Source organism: Meles meles, chromosome 1 (genome assembly GCF_922984935.1).
Source record: "Meles meles chromosome 1, mMelMel3.1 paternal haplotype, whole genome shotgun sequence".
NCBI lineage: Eukaryota > Metazoa > Chordata > Mammalia > Carnivora > Mustelidae > Meles > Meles meles.
The window spans coordinates 186,698,440-186,721,537 of NC_060066.1; the positions used below are offsets into that span (position 1 = coordinate 186,698,440).

Genomic DNA, 23,098 nt, shown 5'->3' on the forward strand with positions numbered 1-23,098 from the left:
TCACACCCTGCCCCCACCCTTAATTCCTGCCAACTAGTGATCTGTTCCCAGTTTTACTTGTTTTGGAATGTTGTATGAATAGAATCATACAGTATGTAAGTTTCCGATACTGGCTTTTTTCCCCCACTGAGCATAATATCCTTGAGATCTCCATCCTCACTGTTACATATATCAATAGTTTGCTCCTTTTTATTGCTGAGTAGTATTCCATTATATCAACAGACTATGCTGTGTTTACCCATTCATCCACTGAAGAACATTCTGGTTGCTTTCGGTTTGGGACAATAATTAATAAAGCTCCTAGATTCATGAGCATATGCTTTCATTTCTATAGGGTAAATTGGCAGGCGTGGGACTGCTGGTATATGTTTAGCTTTATAAGAAACTGCCAAACTATTTTCCAACAGGAATGTACCAATTTGCATTCCCATCAGCAAGGCAACCCTGTAATAAGCACATGGTATCCTGAGTGGCTTTTTTATTAAGTCATCGCAGCCCTAACTTTTTTTCTTTGTTTTTTTTTCCCTGGGGAAGGGGGTTGAAAGATCTTCCTCCTTACTGGTCTTTGGCCTGCTCCCACCTCTATTTTCCCTCTTCTATTGAAGATATCCACACCTGCCCATGCCTCCACTAGCATCTGCTTTTACTCGTAAAATCTCATTCCAACAACATGATGTGCATAGACGCAGGGGCCCTATACCCCGCTGGGTGGCCGACAGTCTCATATGCTGGAAACAGAGATTTCCTGGGCTGTGGGACTTTTGGTGCTGAGACTGAGAGAATACCACGAAAACCAGTTCAGCAAGCTTCTTCTGTCACACCCTCGTGGAGTTCCTATTCAATTGTGACAAACTGTCCTTGAACTGTCCTATCTCTCCAATTGAACTGAAATCTGTGTGTCTCTAAAGAATTCTAGTGACCTTGAACAAGCTTCACTTCTCCCCAACACTAACGGTGGCCTGGTAGTACAGGCTAAATGGTTGTGTCCCTCCAAAATTCATACATTAAATCCTAACACCCAGCGTGATGGCATTTAGAGGTGAGGAGGTGATTAAGTTATGAGGGGGAAGCCCTCACGAATGGGAATTGTGCCCTTGTAAAAGAGACCCCAGAGAGCTCCCTTGCCCTTCTACCAGATGAGGACACAGCCAGAAGACTGCAGACTATGAACCAGAACAGGACCTCACCAGACACCGAATCTGCCAGCAATGGCTTGCTCTTGGACTTCCCAGTTTCCGGAACTGTGAGAAATACATGCTGCTGCTTATAAACCACCTAGTCCATAGTATTTTTATTATAGCAGCCTGAACAAAGACACCTGTATTTCCAAAAGGAAAAGTCGCTCTTATAGATTAAGAATAGTTTTCTAATCACCAAACACTGACCCACAGTTGGTAGGCTGCGGTATCAGCCAAGGCCATATTCCTTGGTCACACTTCCACCAGCTTGCCTCCTCCATTCTGAAGTCTACCTTCCAATCTCTCCTAACCCTTGATGACTTTAACACCTAGCTCCTAAAACTGGTGATATTAGTACTCATCTCAATGACCCAAATATCACCTCATCTGCAAAATTCATGTGCCTTCTCCATTTTGAGGACTTTTGCTTTTACTCTACTTTGGATACCCACACAATTACAACTTGGACCTCCCATTACCAAGAGCTGTTCTAGAGTTCCCCCTGCCCTTCTCTGAGTCTACCGTTCTTATCTGTGTACACTTTCATTTGATCACAGTAACTAAATCTACCCTTGGTCCTTATTTAGATGTGTAGCTAATCAATTCTTCTCAATTGACCTTGGCTATTAAGAACCTCCAGATTCCCTCCAGCTCTACACACAGATATTCCCAATCTTGTTTTCTCTACTCCCCTAAACACTGCCTCTAATTCTCCCACTACTTTTCATTTGTTAATTTATTTCAACAAATAATTATTAAGTGTCAATTACAGACCATTCACTATGGCAGGTGATGAATTTAAAAATGTTAAGATCCTGTTCCTGGTCCTCACAGGGCCTATATAACATGACAGCAAACAAAGAAATAATGAAGTAGTAGATGTTATATTGGGGCTAAACTGCTTTGGGAGCACAGAGAAGAATTTCCCAAGTTAATAAGAACTACTGATAAAAGAGACAAAAATGAACTAATTCTAAAAATATGTATACCATTCTATGTCAGCTTGGGCCAAGCTATTGCCTGTGGCTAGACCCATCTCTTCCACATGGCTGGTTCTAATCAGACAAACTCTCAGACCCCCGTCCATCTTCCTTCCCACCACACACCACCCCTGCATCATCATCCCTCCCTCCTTCCTTCTCCCTGTATCTCAGAGAAAGGAGAATTTTCCTTTTCTTTTTCAAAGATAACCATACCACCTGTACTCAGATCTCATCCCCAATTCCTGGACTTGGTTCCATCCATCAGGAAGTGGGGAGGAGGAGAAACAGCATGGGTGGTGGCAGGATTACTGAACCTCAACGACAGGAGACAAGTAAAAGTCCCAGCTTGCTCCAGCTTGTGTGCTTGGGGGCAGGTCACTTCACCTGTCCAGATCTCAGTTTCCTTATCTAGAAGATGCAGAAACTGGGCCTGTACCTCTCTACGGCATCTCCCAGAGGTAACATTTTATCACTCAGTACTCCTCCTCAGCCTCATTTCTGTTGCCTCTCTTCACTAGCTTCTCCTCCTACATCCAAAAACATGTTGAAAACTTCTTTTTTTCCCCTTCTATAATGAATTCCACTAAACTCCAAGTGCTTTCCTGTTCTATTCAGACCATACTCTTAAGTCACCAATGCTTGGTGGCTCAGACCTTTCCTTCAGACCTCATGTGGCACCAACACAATGGCTAAACCTGACCAGCCCCTCCTTTACTTTTCAAGATAGTGTAACCTTCTTGTTTTCCCTCTTCCTGGGTATTGTACCCTTTTCTATCTTCTTTGCTGACCTTAATTTTCCATCTTTCTTTTGACCTCCACCTAAGGTGAGTCCATAAGCTTAAATCTTCGGATCTTGCTCTTCTCTGTTAACACTGTCCCACTCAGGAAGGCCACAGGCTCTTTGCAAGGATGACCAGCCATAACACAATTGCTCACTAACAAGCAAGACTCAGACTGGGCCAGTCAGATGTAGCAATTACCGAGGGCCCATTAGGAGTGCTGAGAACTCCCGTAAGTGGGGACTCAATGCCAGCATTCCCAGGCAGAATAGGGAAAACACGGACTCATGTTACCTGTCGCTGCTTTAGGAAGTCCAGGGCAATCTGCACATTCTGCAGCCTGTGAAAACGCATCCTGCCCTTCTCCCGGGGCTGCAAACAAACAGAAACACATGTTAATTTTAGCTACACCAATTTACCCATGCAGACCCCACTCCTTTCTCATTCTAGAGGATCACAAGGAATTCCTCATAGTGGAAGCCAGCCATGGGAGCATTACAAAAAGCACCCCTTAATGGCAGGACCTTTGTGTGTTTTGCCATGCTCCCCGAGGCCTCCAAAATGCTTGTTTACCACTGCCCTCCTAGGAGCGCACTGTGCGGGTTGAGTCCTAATGCTGAACTGTGCCGTGGCTTCTGCAGCCACAGTGGGGCAGCTTCTGCAGCCACAGTGGGGCAAAACCTGATTCTGGGTGTACAGGTAATGGGAACAAATCCTGGCTCTACGGTTCCTAAAATCATAGCTAAATGTTATTTTAAGGGAAGGTGGGAAGTCTTAATTGCATATTGCACATTAATAGAGCCAACCTTATTAAAAACCTGACAAAAGAAGCTAGAAGTAGCCAAGTTTAAACCAGGGAATGAAGAGTTATATATGCTCAATAAACCAGAGAAAAAATTTTAAAATGAGATAAAATTCAGGAAGAAACCCATTTTCCAGGCAGAGGGGTGTCCGTTTAAGAAAGCCACCTTTTACCCACTATGAAATACCAAGAGCAATGAAAACCTTGGTGAGGTATGGCTGTTCAACATGATACTCCAAAGAAAGTATTTCCTGCTAGTTGCTCAGTCCAGGATGTCAGACGAGCCACAGGAGAGAAGCTCACCTCCATCCTCTGGTGCCCTGTCCACAGCTCACAAAGTGCTTGAAATTCATGTGTCCAGCGAGAACATGCAGGGGTGGCTATCTACCTCTGGTACCTTTTCTTCTGCTCATTTTCCAATGTTGCTTTTATTTTACTAAAACTGGGCCTGCGACAACACTCTCACTAGAGATAGATAGATAGATAGACAGACAGACAGACAGACAGATAGATAGATAGATAGATAATATATATACCCAATTCATTTGTAAATGTCAAAAGTGGTACTAATTAAAGGCAAATGAATAATAAGGCAGCTCTGCGGCAGGTGCTTGCACCAAGGAAACATTGCCCCAGGTTGAACCGCACAAAACGTAAGCCAACATGTGTAAAGATAAGGGTAGAAACACCTCTCTGGGAGCCCCCACCACCCCTAAATAGCGCTCCCACACAGGGATAATCTGCAGAGAAGTTGAGTCCTCTCTGGGCAGCAAGATAACTTCTTACATCAAAGATTTGGGAAAAATCTTTCTAGCAAGAACCTCTTTTTCAGTCATTTCAGCTAAACTACCTGTGAACATGGCTTTGAGGATGACAGAGCCTGTGAAACTGAAAAGTCTAAGGCAATGGGCATGGAGATTGAGGAGGTGGAAAAATGACTTTAAGAGGACTGGAAATAGGGATATTGCCTAATCTCTGTTTCTGGAGAAAGTATGGGCTATAATTTAGGGCCTGAAAACAGGAAATGCCCTTCTTACACACTCTTATCTTTACTCCTCCTACTCCCCACCAAAAATAAATACCCTAAGAGCATGCAAGTTAAAATCACTGTCCTCTACAGCAACTAGAGATATTATTGACCAAGGCAGAGTATCTCCATGCAGTGAGTGGTTTGCAAACAACAGGCTGTTTTGAAAACAGATGACATGGTGTCTGGTGAGAACCAGGAGGCTAGAGGTGGAGAGAGAGTGAGAGTTAGTCTGAAGTGGTGTGGAGCCAAGAGCAATTAACTCTCATGCCTTCAGCTAAACTTTCCACAGCTCTGCAATCCAGACTCAGACAACACAGCAAGGCCACCAGAAGGCTATGGGTCTCCAGGTCACAAAGGCACTTGACACCTCCAAACACCATGATTCTTTTTCGTGCCAACCACTCTCAGATAAGCCAAACAATCCCCACTCCAGGATCATCTAACAGTGGCAAGAGGCACAATTAGTTTTAACCACTTTCTTTGGGACCCAAATTCCCAGGTGCAGAGGGAAGAAGGTGGTTGGTAACTAAGTTACTTGGAGACCTTGAGAACCTCAGACTCTCTGATAGCCCTGCAGTGCCAGCTGGGATCCTGGCATCCCCAGGAGGACCTACTACATCATCATCATCTTCCTCCTCCTGCTCCTCGCTGTTTGTATGGCGCCAGGAGGGCATGCTCACGAGACGGAGGGTCTTCAGCCCTGCTGGCTCCTTTGGCCACCACCAAGGCAAAGACAGGACAGAGTAATAGGAAATTCATAACACAAAAATGAAAAGGAAATGAATGCAACATTAAAAAAAAAAAACCTGAAAATAAATATGAAAATATCCTCCCACCTCCCAAAACATGCAAAACTGAATCAAGACCAGATCACAAAGTTATATGGAACACTTAATGTTGAAAAACATCTTCAGGGAGCCTGCATGGCTCAGTCGGTTAAGCATCTGACTCTTGATTTTGGCTCAGGTCATGATCTCAGGGTCCTGGGATCGAGCCCTGTGTCAGGCTCTGCACTCACCATGGAGTCTGCTTGTCCCTCTCTCTCCCTCTTCAACTCCCCCTCTCTTCTCTCCCTTCTTTCTCTCTCTGTCTCTGACCCCCTCTCAAATAAATAAAATATTTAAAAGAAAAAAAAAAGAAAACAGATCTTCAATTCTCCATGGCCACCCATCCTCTCTTTTTGTGAATGAACTAAAGGAGAAAGAGATTGTGAGAATAAACGTGGAAGAGATATCTGGACGGTTCTCAGTGAAAAGATGATACCCTATGAATACTCCATAAACAACCTGCAGGTTTCCAAAAGCTGGGCAAAGAAATTAGATTATAGTGTTTTCAGCCTGTTTTTGTAAGCAATGTCCCAAAAAGAATCATTTTCAATATAAAAATCACTATGAGTTAATCAGATATCCCAGCTAAAATGCCCAAAATGTAACTTTGTGATTGCTAAAGAATAAAGTCCAGGCATGTGAAAGGGACATTTTGATTACTTATGAGATTTATAACTGAAGGCCAGATAAGAACTGGAATTCACTAGTAGCAGCTGTGCTAATAAAAATGTCTGTCAATTTCATCCATTAAAAATTATAAAAGTAATTCTCTTCTAAGACAAAAAAGATGTGAACCCAAAACAAAGGGGCCATGGGAAGCCAAGACCCAATCCTTGAAGAAACTGAATATTAATTAAGGAGTGAAATTTAATGTGCCAAATTTCCTTCTAGAAACACAGCAAACAGTGACTAAGAATTCACCAAAGGCAGTGAGTGGGCTGGATTTCGGTTCTTTCACTCCCCAGAGATGTTTCCAGTATTCAGCCCTGGACTCTTTTAAATGAAAACTATGTTGTCTATGACACTAGAGGTAAAGCACAAACTGCATAGGATTCCCCTGCTTCCATTAGGCTCAAATATACAAAACAAAGAGCCCACAGGTGGGGTTATTTTGATCCCTCAAACAAAGCAAGTACAAGAACTATCATCTGACAAGCCAAGAAGCCCAGGCAAGATCTGCCTTCAGGTATGTAGGTGTTTCCCACTAAAGCAATGTTTAACATGTTTGGGAGGAGGCAGGCATGTTTAACTATCCAAGGAACTCAAACGTACTGCATCCAGAGCTGTGGTCACATACCAACTTTAGTACTTCTCCAAAACTGTGAGACTCAGTGAACAAAGAAGGAAGAAAGTGAGGTGAATTCCAAAAAATAACTCTAAATAACTCTAAAAATAACTCTGAGATTTTAAATGTGAACTCCATATCCTTAGCTGAATACAGAGAATAAAACAATTCACAGTAGGCGGAAAAAGAGGGGAGGCTATATACATGAGAAATAAAACTCTAGAACGAAAAATGCACCTTACTAAAAAACCTTTAAATGTGAATCTACTGTTCCTGAAATACTCTATCTACAAACAGATAAAGAGCAAGTAAGGAGAAAAAAAATGCAGATATGAAAGAAATAAAACGGACACCAGATTTCATCAAGAAATGAGAATATGATACATCATTTCCCATTAAGATGAAATTATATCATTCTAAAACAGTCTGAATTAGAAAAGAAGTCCAGCAGTAATGTCTTCTACTTCTTCCTCCCACATAACCGAGAGCAGGCAGTGGTGGCCAGTCCTGGCATTCAACAAGATGGACCAGGACCAGTAGGTCATTAACAGGGCTGCATTCATAAGAAGGGAGAAGCTCACCAGTTTGATGCCCGAGAGGACCTCCAGCAGAGAGATCAGGTTGTGGCCATCCCGCAGATCTTCATAAAGATCATTGATGTGCTTGCGGACCTGTGGATGAGAATGAAACAGACTGACTTTTATTTGATCTTGAATTCTTTTATTAGTTACCCAAGAATTTCTGGTTCGAGGTAAACACAGATTAAAGACTTTGAAATAGGAAATAATAAAATTGAGAAATTTTCAGTTTGGATTACAATACATATGAAATAGTTACACTTAACAGAAATATATGTTTTAAAAACTGAAGCCAGATCTATTACATACTGTAGCCAGCTGTAAACAATGTTCTAGAAAGTCTGGGCAAGGGGAGGGAGAGTCAATCATCCTGAAACCTCTCAGGAATTATTTTGGACCAAAATGTGATACAATGGCCAATGACTGACAGATGGAGGAGTCCAGTCAGAATCAGAAAAGCCTTCCAGGGGCACCTGGATGCCTCAGTTGGAACAGCATGCAACTCTTGATCTCAGTGTTGTGAGTTCGAGCCCCACACTGCATGCAGAGATTACTTAAATAAATAAAAACTTAAAAAAAAAGAAAAGCCTTCCAGAATGCAAAGGAAACAAAAATGCTAGGTACCCAGTGTTTCACAGGGTATACCTATATGTTAACTCCTCTCTTATCAAATATTTCTTTTTTCAGCCCAGGTCACAATCTTGGGGTTATGAAAGTGAGCCCAGCATCTGGCTCCACACTCAGCATAGAGTCTGCTTGAGATTCTCTGCCCCTCCCTCTGCCTCTGCCCTTCCCACTTATACTCACTCTCTCTCAAAATAAATTAAAAAACCTTTTGAGGGTGATTTTCCTTGTGAAAAAAAAAATTCCAATTTTATAAATGAAAATATGGGAAAACAGATCTAACTTTGGGGAAATGTGTGGTCAATGTCAAACACCATGCTGAATGCTGTACACATGATCTCCTCTCTTTCACATTGATAAGGTAGGTAGTACTCTATTTTACACATGAGGCAACAAGGCACAGAGGTCAAGTAATTTGCCCAAGGTCACAAGTGGAAAAACAGGCCTCAGTTTGGGCTTTCTGAATTTAGTCTTTGCCATTAACTACTATGTTTTATAATCAGCCATAATCTCATTTTATTTATTTAATCCAAACAAGTGCCCCATGAAGTTTATTTAGTGCCCTGAAGGAACTGAGGAAACTGAGGCTTTGAGAAGTTAAGGTCACATAACTGCAGGAAGTGGCAATAGGTGTTCTGGTTCGTTCCAAGTCCAGTGACAACTTCACTGAGTGACACAATGCAGAATCAGTGGCAAGTGGCAAGTATAAGGAAGTAGATTCATTTTCAGCATAAGTCGTTCTTTAGACAACAATAAAAAGGCCTACTTTCGGAAGTAGCAGTTTTTTTCAAGCATAGACCAGGATACTAGGATTTCCACATTTGAATGGAAAATTGTATAGCCATCATTTCCAGTTATAATAGACTAGCATTCCATACAGAATAGGAGTCAGAAAAGATCATGGCTATGGGGTGCCTGACTGGCTCAGTGGGTAGAGCATGTGACTTTGATCTTGGGGTCGTGGGTTGCAGCCCCACATTGAGTGTAGAGATTACATTAGGCTGGGGGAGATAAAGGCTGGAATTAGCTGGTGAGGCTTCCTGGAAGAGAAAGAACTGGAAAAACTGGGGAGGCTGGGCACATTAACATTTTATTTATTTATTTATTTATTTTAGAGAGACACAATGAGAGAGAGAGTGGGCACACCTTGGGGAGGGGCAGAGGGAAAGAAAGAGAATCTCAAGCAGACTCTGTGCTGAGCACAGAGCCTAATGCAGGGCTCAATCTCACAACCCTGAGATCAAGACCTGAGCTGAAATCAAGAGTCAGATGCTTAACCAACTGAGCCACTCAGACCCCCCTGGAAGGATTAGAAAATGTTCTGACAGAAAGAAGATGGTAAAAATCACAGAAGACAAGGTACAGAGGTGGAAATATGAGGGTATGAGGTGGAAATATGAGGGGAAGATACAAGTGTTTGTCCTTTGTGAATAAAGGATTAAGAAGGTGATAGGTAGATTATCCAGTTGGAGAAAATGGTTCATGATGAATTGGGTAACAGCTTTCAAAAACTGAGGAAGTATTTCTTTAATTTTTGTGCTATTCACAATATGAACATAGATATAACATACTTTTTATTTTAACCAGCAATATTAACATTTCCTCCACCACTTTAAGTCTTAGACAAAGTAACACATCTAGCTCAGACTTGTAGCATTTGTCGATTTCTGTAGTTTAAATACTCCCACCACAATAAATAAATAAATAAATAAATAAATAAATAAATAAATACTCCCACCATGACCAATTTCCAACCACTAGTATAATATCACTAACTGCAATGTTGGAAAGAAATATACAACAGCACACCATTATATACTTTTCCGTCAGACATAATTAACATAATTAACATCAGGAGCATAGACAATATTAACAAGTAGTAAAATAATTGTGAGGTGATGGGTTTTGATTATTTATTACCTTTATTTTAGAAATAATTTATTTAATTGTAAGTTTATATAATTTAATTTTTCATAATGGCTGTGTTTAGCAACCAGCTCACAAAATCAGTATTCAGCTCTTGTGAGCCCATGTAAACTGGCTCCAAGATTTCAAGACTTCTCCCTCAAATGGGTCTAAGGTTTCAAATCCACAGTGCACCACTAACAGAAATAAGCAGGTCATGAGGGTTAGGAAGAAAGTGGTTTGAAAAATTCAATATTGGGTGTTTTTGTTTTGTTTTGTTTTGTTTTGTTTTCAAATCTGTATTTGTAAGGCTGCTACTGGGCCAGGAACTACATTTTGTTTTTATTTTTTTTTTAGGATTTTTTATTTATTTATTTGACAGACAGAGATCACAAGTAGGCAGAGAGAGAGGAAGGGAAGCAGGCTTTCCTTTGAGCAGAGAGCCCGATGCGGGGCTCGATCCCAGGACCCTAGGATCGTGACCTGAGCTGAAGGCAGAGGCTTTAACCCACTGAGCCACCCAGGTGCCCGTGGGTTTTTTTAATTTAGAAAATTTTAAGATTTTATTTTTAAGTAATCTCCACACCCAATATGGGGCTCAAACGTACAAGCCCAAGATCATTCCACCGACTGAGCCAACCAGTGTCCTGAAAAGTTCGATTTTAAATATGCTGAATTTAAAAAAGCAGCAAAGGAGCTACAAATGGTAGTGTTCTAGAAGCAGCTGAAAATACCAGAATTCAATTTGGGTCAGCTGAGAACTTAAGTTTAGAAGTCATATGCATAGAGGTGCTAGCTAACTAAAGACATGGGAAATGTTGGCCTTTCTGGGTTAGGGGCAAGAGAGAAGAGCAGAGTGATCAGGACTAAGCCTGTGGGAATAGCCAAAATTAGAAGGCAGGAGATGGAAAAGCAATCAACAGAGGATAGGGGGTGGGAAAAGGCAGGGAAAGAGGAAACAAAACAAAACAAAACAACAAAAACAAAACAAGAAATGGTAATCAAGGAGAGAGGGGATGGATGATCACCAGTATCAAATGCTCTAGGACAGGGGCACCTGGGTAGCGGCTCAGTGGGTTAAAGCCTCTGCCTTCGGCTCAGGTCATGATCCCAGGGTTCTGGGATCGAGCCCCACATCGGGCTCTCTGCTCAGCAGGGAGCCTGCTTCCCCCTCTCTCTCTGCCTGCCTCTCTGCCTACTTGTGATCTCTTGTCTGTCAAATAAATAAATAAATAAAATAAAATAAATTTTAAAAAACCAAAAACAAAAACAAACAAATGCTCTAGGACAAGCATGAAGAAGACCAAGAGAGATCTTAACAAATACTGGTGTTTTTGTGAGGCTCACTTTCTAGAGAGTGGTATAATAGAAATCAGATTATAAAAGAATTGCAGGTTAAAAAAAAAACAGAGAATATATTAAATACTTCGTATTAAGTTATAAAGAGAAGGGACAACAATGAGGGACTTATTTTTTTTTTTTTAATAGATAAGACCTGAGCATAGGGCATTCAAATCAGGACTGGGCACTGAATAATTATTTAAATAAATTATAATGGGAATGAGGACCAAGTGAGATCATATTATCAACAGGACACTACATACTACAGAGTACTGAAAAGAAAAAGAGGTACTTTGAAATATAAAGTTAATTTCACAATGAGGACTCAACATCTCCTAAAAATTCAAATCATGTTTTACACCTGTGAACAGCAAAATTCAACCACCTTATAAGAAACTTAGCTGAGACTAATTTATTATGTCTCTCGGTCTTTCTCTCATTATAATGACTAAATAACTATGAAAAACTAAAAAGAGAGGTAATGGGGGAAGGGAGGAGTGCATTTTTTCCCTGGAGAATTTTCAGTAACAGAGAAAATGGTTAATTTCTGAAGGCTACTGGACAGCTCTGCCTGGAGCATGATCAAGTACCAACTGACACTTACTAGTGTTTCTGTGCCAGAAAATGTTCAGATACAGAGATGGGATTTGGAGGGCTCAATTCACATCCCAAGATCACACAGTGAGTAGATGGCCAGGCCAATAAGATCCAGGTCTGCCCTATTCCAAAATCTTTACCTCTACTGTAGACACTAAGCTCCCTCCAAAATTTTCCACAAATCTCTTAAGGAAAAGAAAAAGAGGGGGGGCATCTAATAGTTAACACTGCTGTATGATACATATGAAATCCTAAGAGTTGTCATCACAAGGAAAAAAATACTTTTTCCTTTTCTGCTTTTCCTTTTTTATCGTATTCATATGACACAACAGATGCTAACTAAACTTACTGCTAATCATTTCATAATATATGTAACTCAAACCAATGCACTGTACACATTACACTCATACAGTGATGTATGACATTTCTGTCTCAGTAAGACTAGAAAAGGGAAAGGAAAGGAAAGACAAGAAAAGGTGCAGTGGACCAAGCATCAGATGTTTTAGAGGTAGCCAGGAGAAGCTAAGACTGCTCAAGAATCATCAATATGTATGTTTCTCTCCAACAAATACCCATGCTATTCTGTCAAGAAAAAGATGAATCAACAACTTCAACTACCTGGGTCTTTGCCTGGTGGCACTCCCTGTGAAAATCACTGTCAACATTAGTGAATGTCTCTGAAGAATATATGCAAATGGCTAATAAACCCAGGAAAAGATGCTCAATATCATTAGCCATGCGGAAAATGTAAATCAAAACCACCGAAGATACCGCTCCCCACCCAACAGGAGGACTATAAGCAGAAAGACAGATTATAACTGTTGACAAGATCGTAGAGTAGCTGGAACCTTCATACATTGCTGGTAGAGATGTAAAATGGCGCGGCTGCTTTGGAAAACAGTCTGACAGTTCCTCAAAAGGCTGAACATAAGTGATCATACAACCCAGTGACTCCACTCCCAGGTGTATACCCAAGAGAGCAGAAAATATATGTCCAGGAAAAAAATGTGTACATGAATGAATCTTTGTAGCGTTTCTTATTCATAATAGCCAAAAAGTGAAAATAACCCAAATGTCTATCAAATTGATAAATGGATAAACAAAATGTGGGACATCCATACAATGGAATATTACTTGACAATTAAATACTGATACATGCTCTCATGTGGATGAACTCTGAAAACACTATACTAAGTAAAAGAAGCCAGTTACAAAAAAAAAGGATCACATAGTGTATGATTCCATTTATAAAGAATGTCTAGAATAGGCAAATCTAGAGTCAGAAAGTAGATTAGTGGTTGGGGCTGGGGGAAGGTATGTGGGGGTTGGCAGGATGACTGAAAGGTACAGGGTTTCCTTTGGGGTGATGAAAATGTTCTAGAATGGATTATAGTGATGGCTGCACAACTCTGAATATACTATAAGTCACTGAACTGTATTTATTTAAATAGGTAAGTTGTAGGATATGTGAATTAAATCCCAAAAAAGCTATTTTTAAAAATTAACAAATGACTAAATTTTGAGGGATCAAGTCCACCCAGGCCAATCCTCCCCAACTCTTGCGCATCAATAAGCCAAAGAAAGCTCTGCTTTCCCAGTTCTTTAAAGATTAACTTGGAAGCTATGGGCCCCTGACTGGCTCAATCAGTAGAGCAGGCAACTCTTCATCTCAAGGTCGTGAGTTCAAGCCCCATGTTGGGTGTAGAGCTCACTTAAAAAAATAAATAAATAAATAAATAAATAAAAGATTAATGTGAAGTTATAGAAAAACAAACAGCTTCCCCAGCTTCTGAGTGGTTTTAGCAAAAGGAATAAATTACATTTAAGTACTTGGAATCAGAATCTAGCCCAAAGAGACGTTAACACTCTCAGCTGGCAGATGAGAAAACATTGCCTGGAGAAGTTAAGTAACCTGTGTGAGATCACGGAGCTGGGAAGTGTCCCATTACCATCTCCTGACTCCAAGTTCAGTGTTCTTTCCCTTCACAAGGCTTCCATGATGCCAGAAGGGTAGAAAGGACATATTAAGGGGACCTCCTCTCCTCCAAAAAGAACCAAGGACTGCCACATGGTATTCTTTGACACTTGTAGCAAACCTCATCAAGAAAAGCTTTCCTCTAAGACTTAAAAGAAGCACAAGCAGCTTTATGCCCTTGACCCAAACTATGTTGAAGAGCAATAAACAGGTCAGAGGAGAAAGTTTTAAAGAGAAGAATATGTTGTTTATTCTCATCTACATTTATAAAAGGTACAGAGTAAGTGAGAATGAGCCTGGTAACTTTAAGTGGATTTCTTAATTTGTAGATTTCTAAACTGTAAGAGGGGAATTCCATATTGATTCAATGGCTAAATTTATCCTCAAGGAAAAGCCTAAACGCTAATGCTAAAAATACTAAGGCTTAAAAAATGTTTAAAAAGTGGAAATGTTAATGCTAGAAAACAGAGTGCAGTTGTCCCAGACTTTTTGCCTGTGAAAAAACGATGCTCAAATGCAGGGAATCAGTAGAGGCTGGAAACCTGCTGGGGTGAGCAGAGGGACTCTTTGCTGGTAAGAATTCTATTGTCTCTCTGTTTGGAGATTTCCTTAAGTTGAAACTAACAGTGAGTGACAACTGCCACACCTGACTCACAAAGGGTCTCTGAAGATGAGGATGATTCTAAAATCCACAAAGGGTAGCTTTCCATAACAGGCAGGTGAGGGTGCTTAAGTGTAGGGAATAGAAAATCCAGTCCAAACGTAGGCCCAAAAGTTTCAGTGGAGGTTGAGAGGTGTCTAGAGTGAAATCTGAAAACTCAGATCCAGGCACGGGAACACCACCATGTGGCCACGTCTACACAACAAAGGCAACGCTCCTCCCCTCTGGGTCTAAACAGCACTACTCTGTCAATCCTTAAATGAAACTCCATGGCCAGTCTCCTTCTGACCTTTCGCACAGAGGCCAATAAGCAAAGGCGTGTGAAAGTCTATGCAGTGCTAAGGTGAGCTGTCTCATGGCTATGGCAGAACAGTGGTGCCCAGGATCACTACAGCTACCTACCAATTCATGTCCAACTAGGGAGCCTCACACAGAAAAGCTGAGAAGGTCTGGAGTAAAAATTTGGAGTTGGAAAACTTTTGCTGGTATACCTGGAATTCTTAACTGAAATTCCAGGAAGGCCAGTAGCTTCTAGATTGCTAGACTAAATACTGGCCTCTCCTTTCTATCTATACCTTCTGAAGTCAACAAGAATTGATCAGAGAAAGCATTTCTCCTCCTTAGGGACTCATGTGCTCAGTTCTCTCATCCTTTCTGGGAGTTCTCTCTGAGGGCATAAACTTTATCAGCTACCAGGACCTAGGGACATGGTATAAATAATTTAAATAAAACGTCATTTAAAAGCTAGATTTTTGGGGGTGCCTGGCTGGCTTAGTCAGTAGAACATGCCAAGCTTGATCTTGTGGTTGTGAGTTCAAGCCCCACATGGAGCCAAACTAAAAAAAAAAAAAAAAAAAATTTAAGTAATAAAACTCTAGATTTTTCTCTTTTTTATTTTACATTTAATTTTTTAATTTTTTAAAATAATTTCTACACCCAACGTGGGGCTCAAACCTACAACCCTGAGATTGAGAGTCTCAAGTTCCACTGACTGAGCCAGCCAGATGCCCCTCTAGATTTCTCTTTTTCACTGTTCTAGCATATGTCCAGAACACTTCAGTTTGTAGGCTTGTGTTCTAAATTAGGTTATTTATATATTACAGATGTCAGTGGTCTTAAAAAAAACCTCTTTTAAGATTGGACCAACAATGTTCTTGACTAATAAAGAGGAATTAATTTGCTATGCCACAACAAACTATTTCCCACAGATACAGCTGGGGATCCAAGAGATCCCGGGTCAACTAAATCCAGAGCTTGAGAGGCTTGTTGCTTTGATCTCATATCCATCTACTTGCCAATGGCCACATTAATCTGGGTGTACTCGGGGAGCACAGCAAGGCATGACTGAATTACAAAAAAACAAATCTCATTCCCTATTTCTCAGCCCAAAGTTCAAAGACTGCCAGCATGGTGCAATGATTCTGATTAGCAGTGAATCCCTCTCTCTGAAATATCCCAAGATGAGAAAATGCCGTCACAACTCTAGGGCTGGGGGTCTGAGAAGAGAGGAAAAATAGCCAGGGACTGAAGTAAAGCTCTGGCTGGCCTCCAATTTCTAACAATGCTCTGTTGTGTTCATCTCGTTTCTCCCTCCCTGGGGCTCCTGTCATCACACAGCACTGAGGCAGAAATCCAACCAGCAATAGCGGAGTGCCAGGGCATTTGTGTTCAACTACAAAGCTAAGGAGACCAGCCCAAAGAGTCAGGATAAATTCAATTCTTCCAATTGTTAGAGATGAGGCATGAAAGAGTAAGTTGGGGGCAATTTTAGTAGAAAGAACAAGTAATTTTAATCATAAGACTCATGAGTGGTCCCTAGCTCCCTCCTTCACTAGCCGTATGATCTTGGGAAAGTCACTTTACCCCTTCAAATTCTCACTTTCCTTAGTTGGGAAAACTGAGAGGATAAAATACCTTTACTGCCTTCAGAGTTATCATAAGAATCAAGCCAGATAAGAAAGTGCTCTGTAAGCTATAAAACACTATTGAAATATTATTTGCTCACAGCAACAAATCCTGGGTATTTCTCATATCTGTGGTGTAGTATATGGTAGAGGAAGTAGTACAATACAGTCTGAGCCCTCGGCGAGCATGCTGATAGGGGAGGCAATGCGTGAACACACAAGGCATCACTTCAAAGTGGCGTGGAAGAGAGACAGAGTTGAGATTAATTTAGTCTGAGGACTAGAGGTCAGATTCCCAGGAAGGTGATATTGGATGTGGGCCTTGAAGGGTAAGTGAGTGATGGCCAGGCAGAGGAGATTGGGACGTGCATTCTAGGGAGCAAGAGATGAATATGCAAAGAGGTGTGAAAGCACGCAGTGTTTAGGGAGCAGTGGCTTATCTCATGTGGCCCCAGCACAGGCTACATAGAGGACAATGCCTGCAAATGAAGCCGGGGGGCTTGGAACCAGGTTGTCAAGGACTCTGCATCATGACAGAGTTCTGTGTCATCAAACTGGAAGCAAATGGTACATCTTGAAGGAATTAGAGGGAAATAGCCATTTTCTCTCACTGTCTCTCTTCCCTTCTCTTTATCCTGACACTAACAAAATAAGACACAGTATCTGCCTTCAAGTTAAAATCAACAGAAAGATATAGAACCTATACAAGTGCTATAACAGAAGTACATAAGGAATACAGTGAGGGCAAAAGAAAAGGGTAGTCAATCCCATATGGAAGATTCAGGAAAGTATTTATTGAGGTCGTGTTCAATTGGGGTTACGGAGGCAGAACAGAGATTGGAGAAGGCTCCACACAGAGGGAGTGGCATGAGCAAGGATACAGCTGTAAAATAGCATGCGCATGGCTCTTAGCATGGCACATGCTTCACCAAGTGTCTGAGATAGAAGGGGAATTCGATGCTATGAGCCTGGAAAGGCAGGCAGAAGCTGGGCCATTACTGGAGACATTAAGAGCACAGGTTCTATACTTTAGGTTGTCTGAATTCTAAAATTTCAGTTTTGCCTCTTTCTAGTAGCGTGACCCTGAAGAAGTTAAGTTCTCTAAAGTTCATTGCCCTCATTGACAAAATGGGAAAATTGAAAGAGTCTACAGAATAAGTTCACTGAGCAGTAAAGAAGCTAATCCATGTTGAGGACTTAGTCCAGAATGTCAGCTTTTATGGTAAGCAGTAAATAAACTATTACTACTATTTGTGTTATCAGTATTACTACAGAAAACCCTACTAGGAGCTATTACAGTGATCAAGGCGCTGAAAAGGCCCTGGACTAGAGCAGAGGTCATGGGGATTGAGGAGAGAAGTCAGGTGCAAGCATCTTTCTGAGCTAGAAGTGACTGATTGGAACTGATGACAAGGGAGATGATGGGCAGCCTGAAAATAGTTCTAGATTCCTAATTTGGAAAGCTAAGTACATGAATGAAAATATTTAGCAATTTGTGGTGTGTTGAATACGGATATGTCTGGGTGACATCTAGATTAAAGTGTCTAATACACTGTCTTTGGCTTAGGAAAGAATACAGGAAATGGCTCTATCATTATGTCCTTATCCAGATCTTGTACTTTGAAAACTGCCCTCACCAGAAGCCCCCATTAAACAGTGGCCCTCAGGAGCCATACTGATTTATGTAACCATCTCCCTAGCCATAGATTACTGAGCTACAGATGGACACCTGAGCCATGGAAGAAAAGAACATCCCAGCCAATCAGATTTTCTGTGTTTTGTGTCTACAGAATTCTGTAGCCACAAATTACATCACCATTTGAGAGATAGCCACCACACAAGCAATGGCAGAAGCAATGAATGTAGGAAACATACAGAAAGAAATAAAAATGAGAGAACACAAGGCATCAATAAAAACAGAGAGTAGGTGCCTGATAATGCTTAGTTTTCATAATAAAATCTTGCTCCATCCAGACACCAGATTCTAGGAGATCATCTCATATCCTTTTTCTGCTTGTGCTTCCTTGTGTTCCACACTACAAATGATCCCTGTGACTAACACAAGACTACCAAAGAAGAGTACAGAGAACAAAACAAGAAAATGGGTAAGGTTAGGACCCTGGGACCACCAACATGGAGGAGTCAGAGAAAGAAAAAGGCATTCATAGGGCGCGTGGGTGGCTCAGATGTTTAAGTGTCTGCCTTTGGCTCAGGTCATGATTCCAGGGTCCTGGTATCGAGTCCTGCATTGGGCTCCCTGCTCCTTGGGAAGCCTACTTTTCCCTCAGCTTCTGCCTCTGTCTCTCATGAATGAACAGAAAAAATCTTGAAAGAAAGAAAGAGAGGAAAGAAAGGAAGAAAGCAAGCAAACAAGCAAGCAAGCAGGCATTCATAGAGAAAAGAGGTAATTCAGGAAAAATCAGTGTTCAGAAGTCAACATAAGAGAGGGTTTTAAGGGATATTAAGTTAGTCAGCAGTATCAGATACTGTAGAGAAACCAAATAAGAGGAAGATAAAACTAGGCTACTGGACATGGCAATTAAGAGGTTACTGGTGACCTTTCCCAGAGCAGTAATCAATATAACTCAAAATTATGTGAAGTATTTGAGTAATTATGATATACTATTCAAAAATGTTATTTTCAAATCTGGACTGCCACATTAGTCATACTGCTTATCCTTAGGTGGGGTTTTAACATGTCTCTGCCTTGGTTTCTCCTCTACTTAAAGACAATAATAAAATCTTCCCCCAACCCTAGCCATTCTGGAAGTGTTCTGTGTCTTACACTGCATGATGTTTACGGTGTAAATACACATGTAAAAATGGCTTAAACTAAACATTTAAGATTTGTGCACTTAAAGAAAAAGAACAAAAGCCCCTCTGCCCCATCTTTACGCAGTAATCAGATCTAGAAATGAAAATAAAGAAGGGAGCTTATAAAATAATTTGAAAAGCTAGGAACAAAGTATTCTTTGAATCCAGGAATTACCCCCTGGTACCCTCAACCTTCATGTTCTGAGGTAATGGCATTTCTTACTGTCCTCTCCAAGAAACTGATCAGTACAAGTTTCCACACGGTTATGACTATGTTAGTTATTTTTAAAAAGTCACATGGGTATCTGCATCAAGCACATGACGGCAATCTGAACTCTCTGAGAGAAGGACTGACAGATCCAGCTTAGGCGCAGCCAGAGGTGCTGGGGCAGCAGCTACAAAGGAGTCCTACCTTCATCAGGTGCTTGTTGACCCACTTGGTGAATGTCTTCTTCTGAACACGGTCCCGTTCATCTGTAAAGCAAACATAGAGAAGGCATTAGCTTAGCATGGCCCAGATAAGTTCCCTGACCCCTGCTTCATCCACAGCCCAGCTTCTCCGTGGACCATGGAGACAGTTTCCACGCACCCATGTTGCTGGGAAAATTTGGCCTGTCTGAACTCCTCTTCTGTCCTGATCATCTTGCCACTTTATAGATTAGACAGAATCATACGCCTCAAAAACCATGCATGGCAAAGTCTCTTTAGCTTCATAATCTGGGAAGTAGATGAGTCTCTACTTCCCCCAAAGCAACCTCCAAAAAGCCAAAGTTGTGAACACCACCCGCAGAAGAGGTTGAGTGGACTTGGCATTTGGGCCACTCACACTACGGAGGTTCCATCTCCCTCTTCACATACGGATCTGCCAGAGCAGTGCTCTGCTCCCCAACCCTCTCCTGCTCCGTTCCTGTTTCTACCCCTAGCTCCCATTTCCGCAGCAGCCATTACCAACTAGGCAATCCCAGAAAGCTGCTCAGTTTAACTCACTGCACACCTGCCCCAGCTCTTCCTTCTCCTAAGTCCTCCTACAGAGCCACTTCTTTGTAGGCATACTCTCCATTCTCAGTTTTGTGCATCCCATTCACAAAAACATGACTGCCAATACTTGGGAATCACTATTCCAAAGGCCTGATCCTGCAGAGAACTCCCTTTCTCCCACATCTGCCAATTCCCCAGAGCACTTCCAGACCAGTGATCCATCAGCCCTGCTCCTTCTCTTCTTTTTGAAGCCTATGCCACCCCCCTAATTATCTTGCTCAAATCATGCTCACTGTCGTCGACCACTCCCTGGCGCCTGCCCTCCTCCACATGGCAAATCTACCTTACCCTCCCAACAACTTAGTTCACATTTACTATCTCCACACGCATCCTCTGGCAACATCCACAATTGACTTCATCTCCAGTTCATATCCAGCCACCACACTGTCACGCATTCCTGCTCCAAACACAGTCATCCTAATCATTCCCAAGCTTTATCACTCCATTCTTATTCTATCCCTTTTATTAAAAGCATCTAAGCTTATCCTGGTCTACACTAGACAACATATTTAAGCAATTAAAGCTGCCATCACTAATCCCCCAGGAACTGTCACCTGCCTAACCTTCCACCACTAAGTTCATCATGACAATCTGGGAACCTGAATTACCACCACTGCTCAACTCTTCCATTTTTTCTCCAAGTCAGAGAGCATTTCAGAAGAAAGTGGCAGAATTAAATAACTCTGGTTCACTAGTAATCTTCACAAACATCATTGAGGTCTTCCCTCCCTACTGCCCAGTAGGGACTGACTGCCTAGTAAGAGCCGCACAGCTGCTGTTCAAACAATGATGACTCTCTCCACTTCCAGTACTACCTACTCACATTTCTGAGTTCATAGACACTCAGTGCTACCTCATCCCTGTCTTTGCTCTTAATTTCACATCCTTCTTTTCAGCCTTGAATCTCTTCCTGCTTTGCAAGAAACAGTGCTCTCTTGCTACTATATAGCACAGAACTTGGGAATTAGAGTTAGTTATCTAGTCTTATTCCCTGCTGAAACATGATTCCCTTCAATAATAAAGAATCATCTGTTCAGGGATGAAAGGTCTGCCCAAATCCTGCACAATTCTATAATATTCCTGATACTTAAAACTTAATAGAGAATTCACTACTCCTAAGGCAATATATCAATTTAATAGTTCTATAAATATGTCATCATTTGCTTCCTTATAAATTCTCCCTACTGGCTCTCATTTGGAACTGTTAGAATTTTTTTTAAGTGTAGGCTACCTCTCACATTTTTTTTTTTTTAAGATTTATTTATTTGAGAGAGAGAGAGTGGGGTGAGGGGCAGAGGGAGAAGCAGACTTCCTGCTGAGCAGGGAGCCCAATTTGGGGCTGAAGCCCTATACAGGCCCGATCCCAGAACTCTGGGATCATGACCCCATGCCAGGAGTGACTCCGCGAGCCACCACGGGGCCCCAGGCTACCTTTCACTTAATAGAGCCCTGCAAGTATTCAAAGCCAGGATTTTCATTAGATTTGAGCACTGTCATCCCACCATATTTTGAAAATTTTAGATGCTGATTCAATTATCCAACATCTTCATTATCATTTCCAAGCCTGTGTCATCTACAGACTGAATGAGAATCAGCTTACAACTGCAGTCTCATCTAAATCACTGACACTGCTCACACTATTTTCTCTTCACAGCATGCCACTCTCTCTCTCTACAAGTATTACTTACTCCTTTTTAAAAAGATTTTATTTATTTATTTGAGCATAGTCCCTGATGTGGGGCCTGATCCCACGACCCCAAGATCATGATTTGAGCCAAAATCAGGAGTTAGATGCCCAACCAACTGGATGCCCATCCAGGCACCCCAAATACTGTTTACTTTTTTAAATCTAGCTCATTCATTCATTCATTTCTTCTTTGAATACATCTTTATTAAGGACCTACATGCTTGGAAGAGCCCGTGTTTGACTCTGATGATAGATACCAAAGTCACTCCCCAGCTCATGGTTTCCCTTGCTCTCTCTCAAATAAAGAAATAAAATATTTAAAAAGAAAAAATAGATACCAAAGTCACAGTCCCTATCTTTAAAAGAGATGACAGTCGAGGCACCTGGCTGGCGTAGTTGGTGGAGCACGCAATTCCTGATCTTGGGGTCATGCGTTCAAGTCCCATGTTGGGTGTGGAGACTACTTTATAAAAAAATAATAAAATAAAATAGATGACAGTCTAGCAGAGAAAAGAAATAACTTCAGTGCAGTTTGATCCATGCTATAAACAGAGCGAAGCACAGAATGCTCAAGAACAGAAGAAAAATGGTTAAGCTACCTGAACAGGAGAGGGACACATGGGCAGTTAGTCAAAGTTTCCAGAGGATTAAGTCTAACTAAACCTTAAGAGATGAGCAGAAGTCAGCGAAGAATTAAAGGGAAGGGACAAAGCTACTATATGCAAATTTCACCTAATGCAAATTCATGGAGACAACCAGGCGCTTATGTTCAGAGAAGTGCACAGAATCAAGGATGGTTCAAAGACAGGATTTGTATTAGGTAGTGGAGAGACTTAAAACTAGACAGGATGGCATGGGCCAAATCATGACCTTTCTTATAAGCTAGTAAGTCCAAAATTTACCACTAAGAAATTGGTAGGAGAAGCTAAGAGAAAGCTTTGAAAAAATTTAAATAAGAGAAGACTCGATCAGATGTATGCTTGAGAAAAATTACTTTGGCAGCCTCTCCTGACAACTCCAGGTCTCAACAGTCTCTTTGTCCTACAAATTTTTATGGCACTTACTAGGCTAATCACTCAATCAGCACTTA

General features: G+C 41.3%; 1 protein-coding gene across 12 annotated transcripts in view; it reads right to left on the bottom strand.

The window, feature by feature from the left end:
* The window catches only part of MACF1 (microtubule actin crosslinking factor 1), a 353,302-nt gene that overhangs the window by 193,923 nt on the left and 136,281 nt on the right, over positions 1-23,098 (bottom strand). For 9 of the 12 annotated variants that reach the window (XM_045981912.1, XM_045981910.1, XM_045981979.1 and 6 more), the window contains 3 exons: positions 19,696-19,757; positions 7,466-7,555; positions 3,235-3,312 (listed from right to left, as the gene is read on the bottom strand). In XM_045981912.1, the coding sequence (XP_045837868.1) occupies positions 3,235-3,312; positions 7,466-7,555; positions 19,696-19,757 (230 nt within the window). Of the gene's footprint in view, positions 1-3,234; positions 3,313-5,386; positions 5,483-7,465; positions 7,556-19,695; positions 19,758-23,098 lie in introns of all 12 variants that reach the window. The other 3 variants (XM_045981909.1, XM_045981969.1, XM_045981911.1) reach the window with 1 other exon arrangement.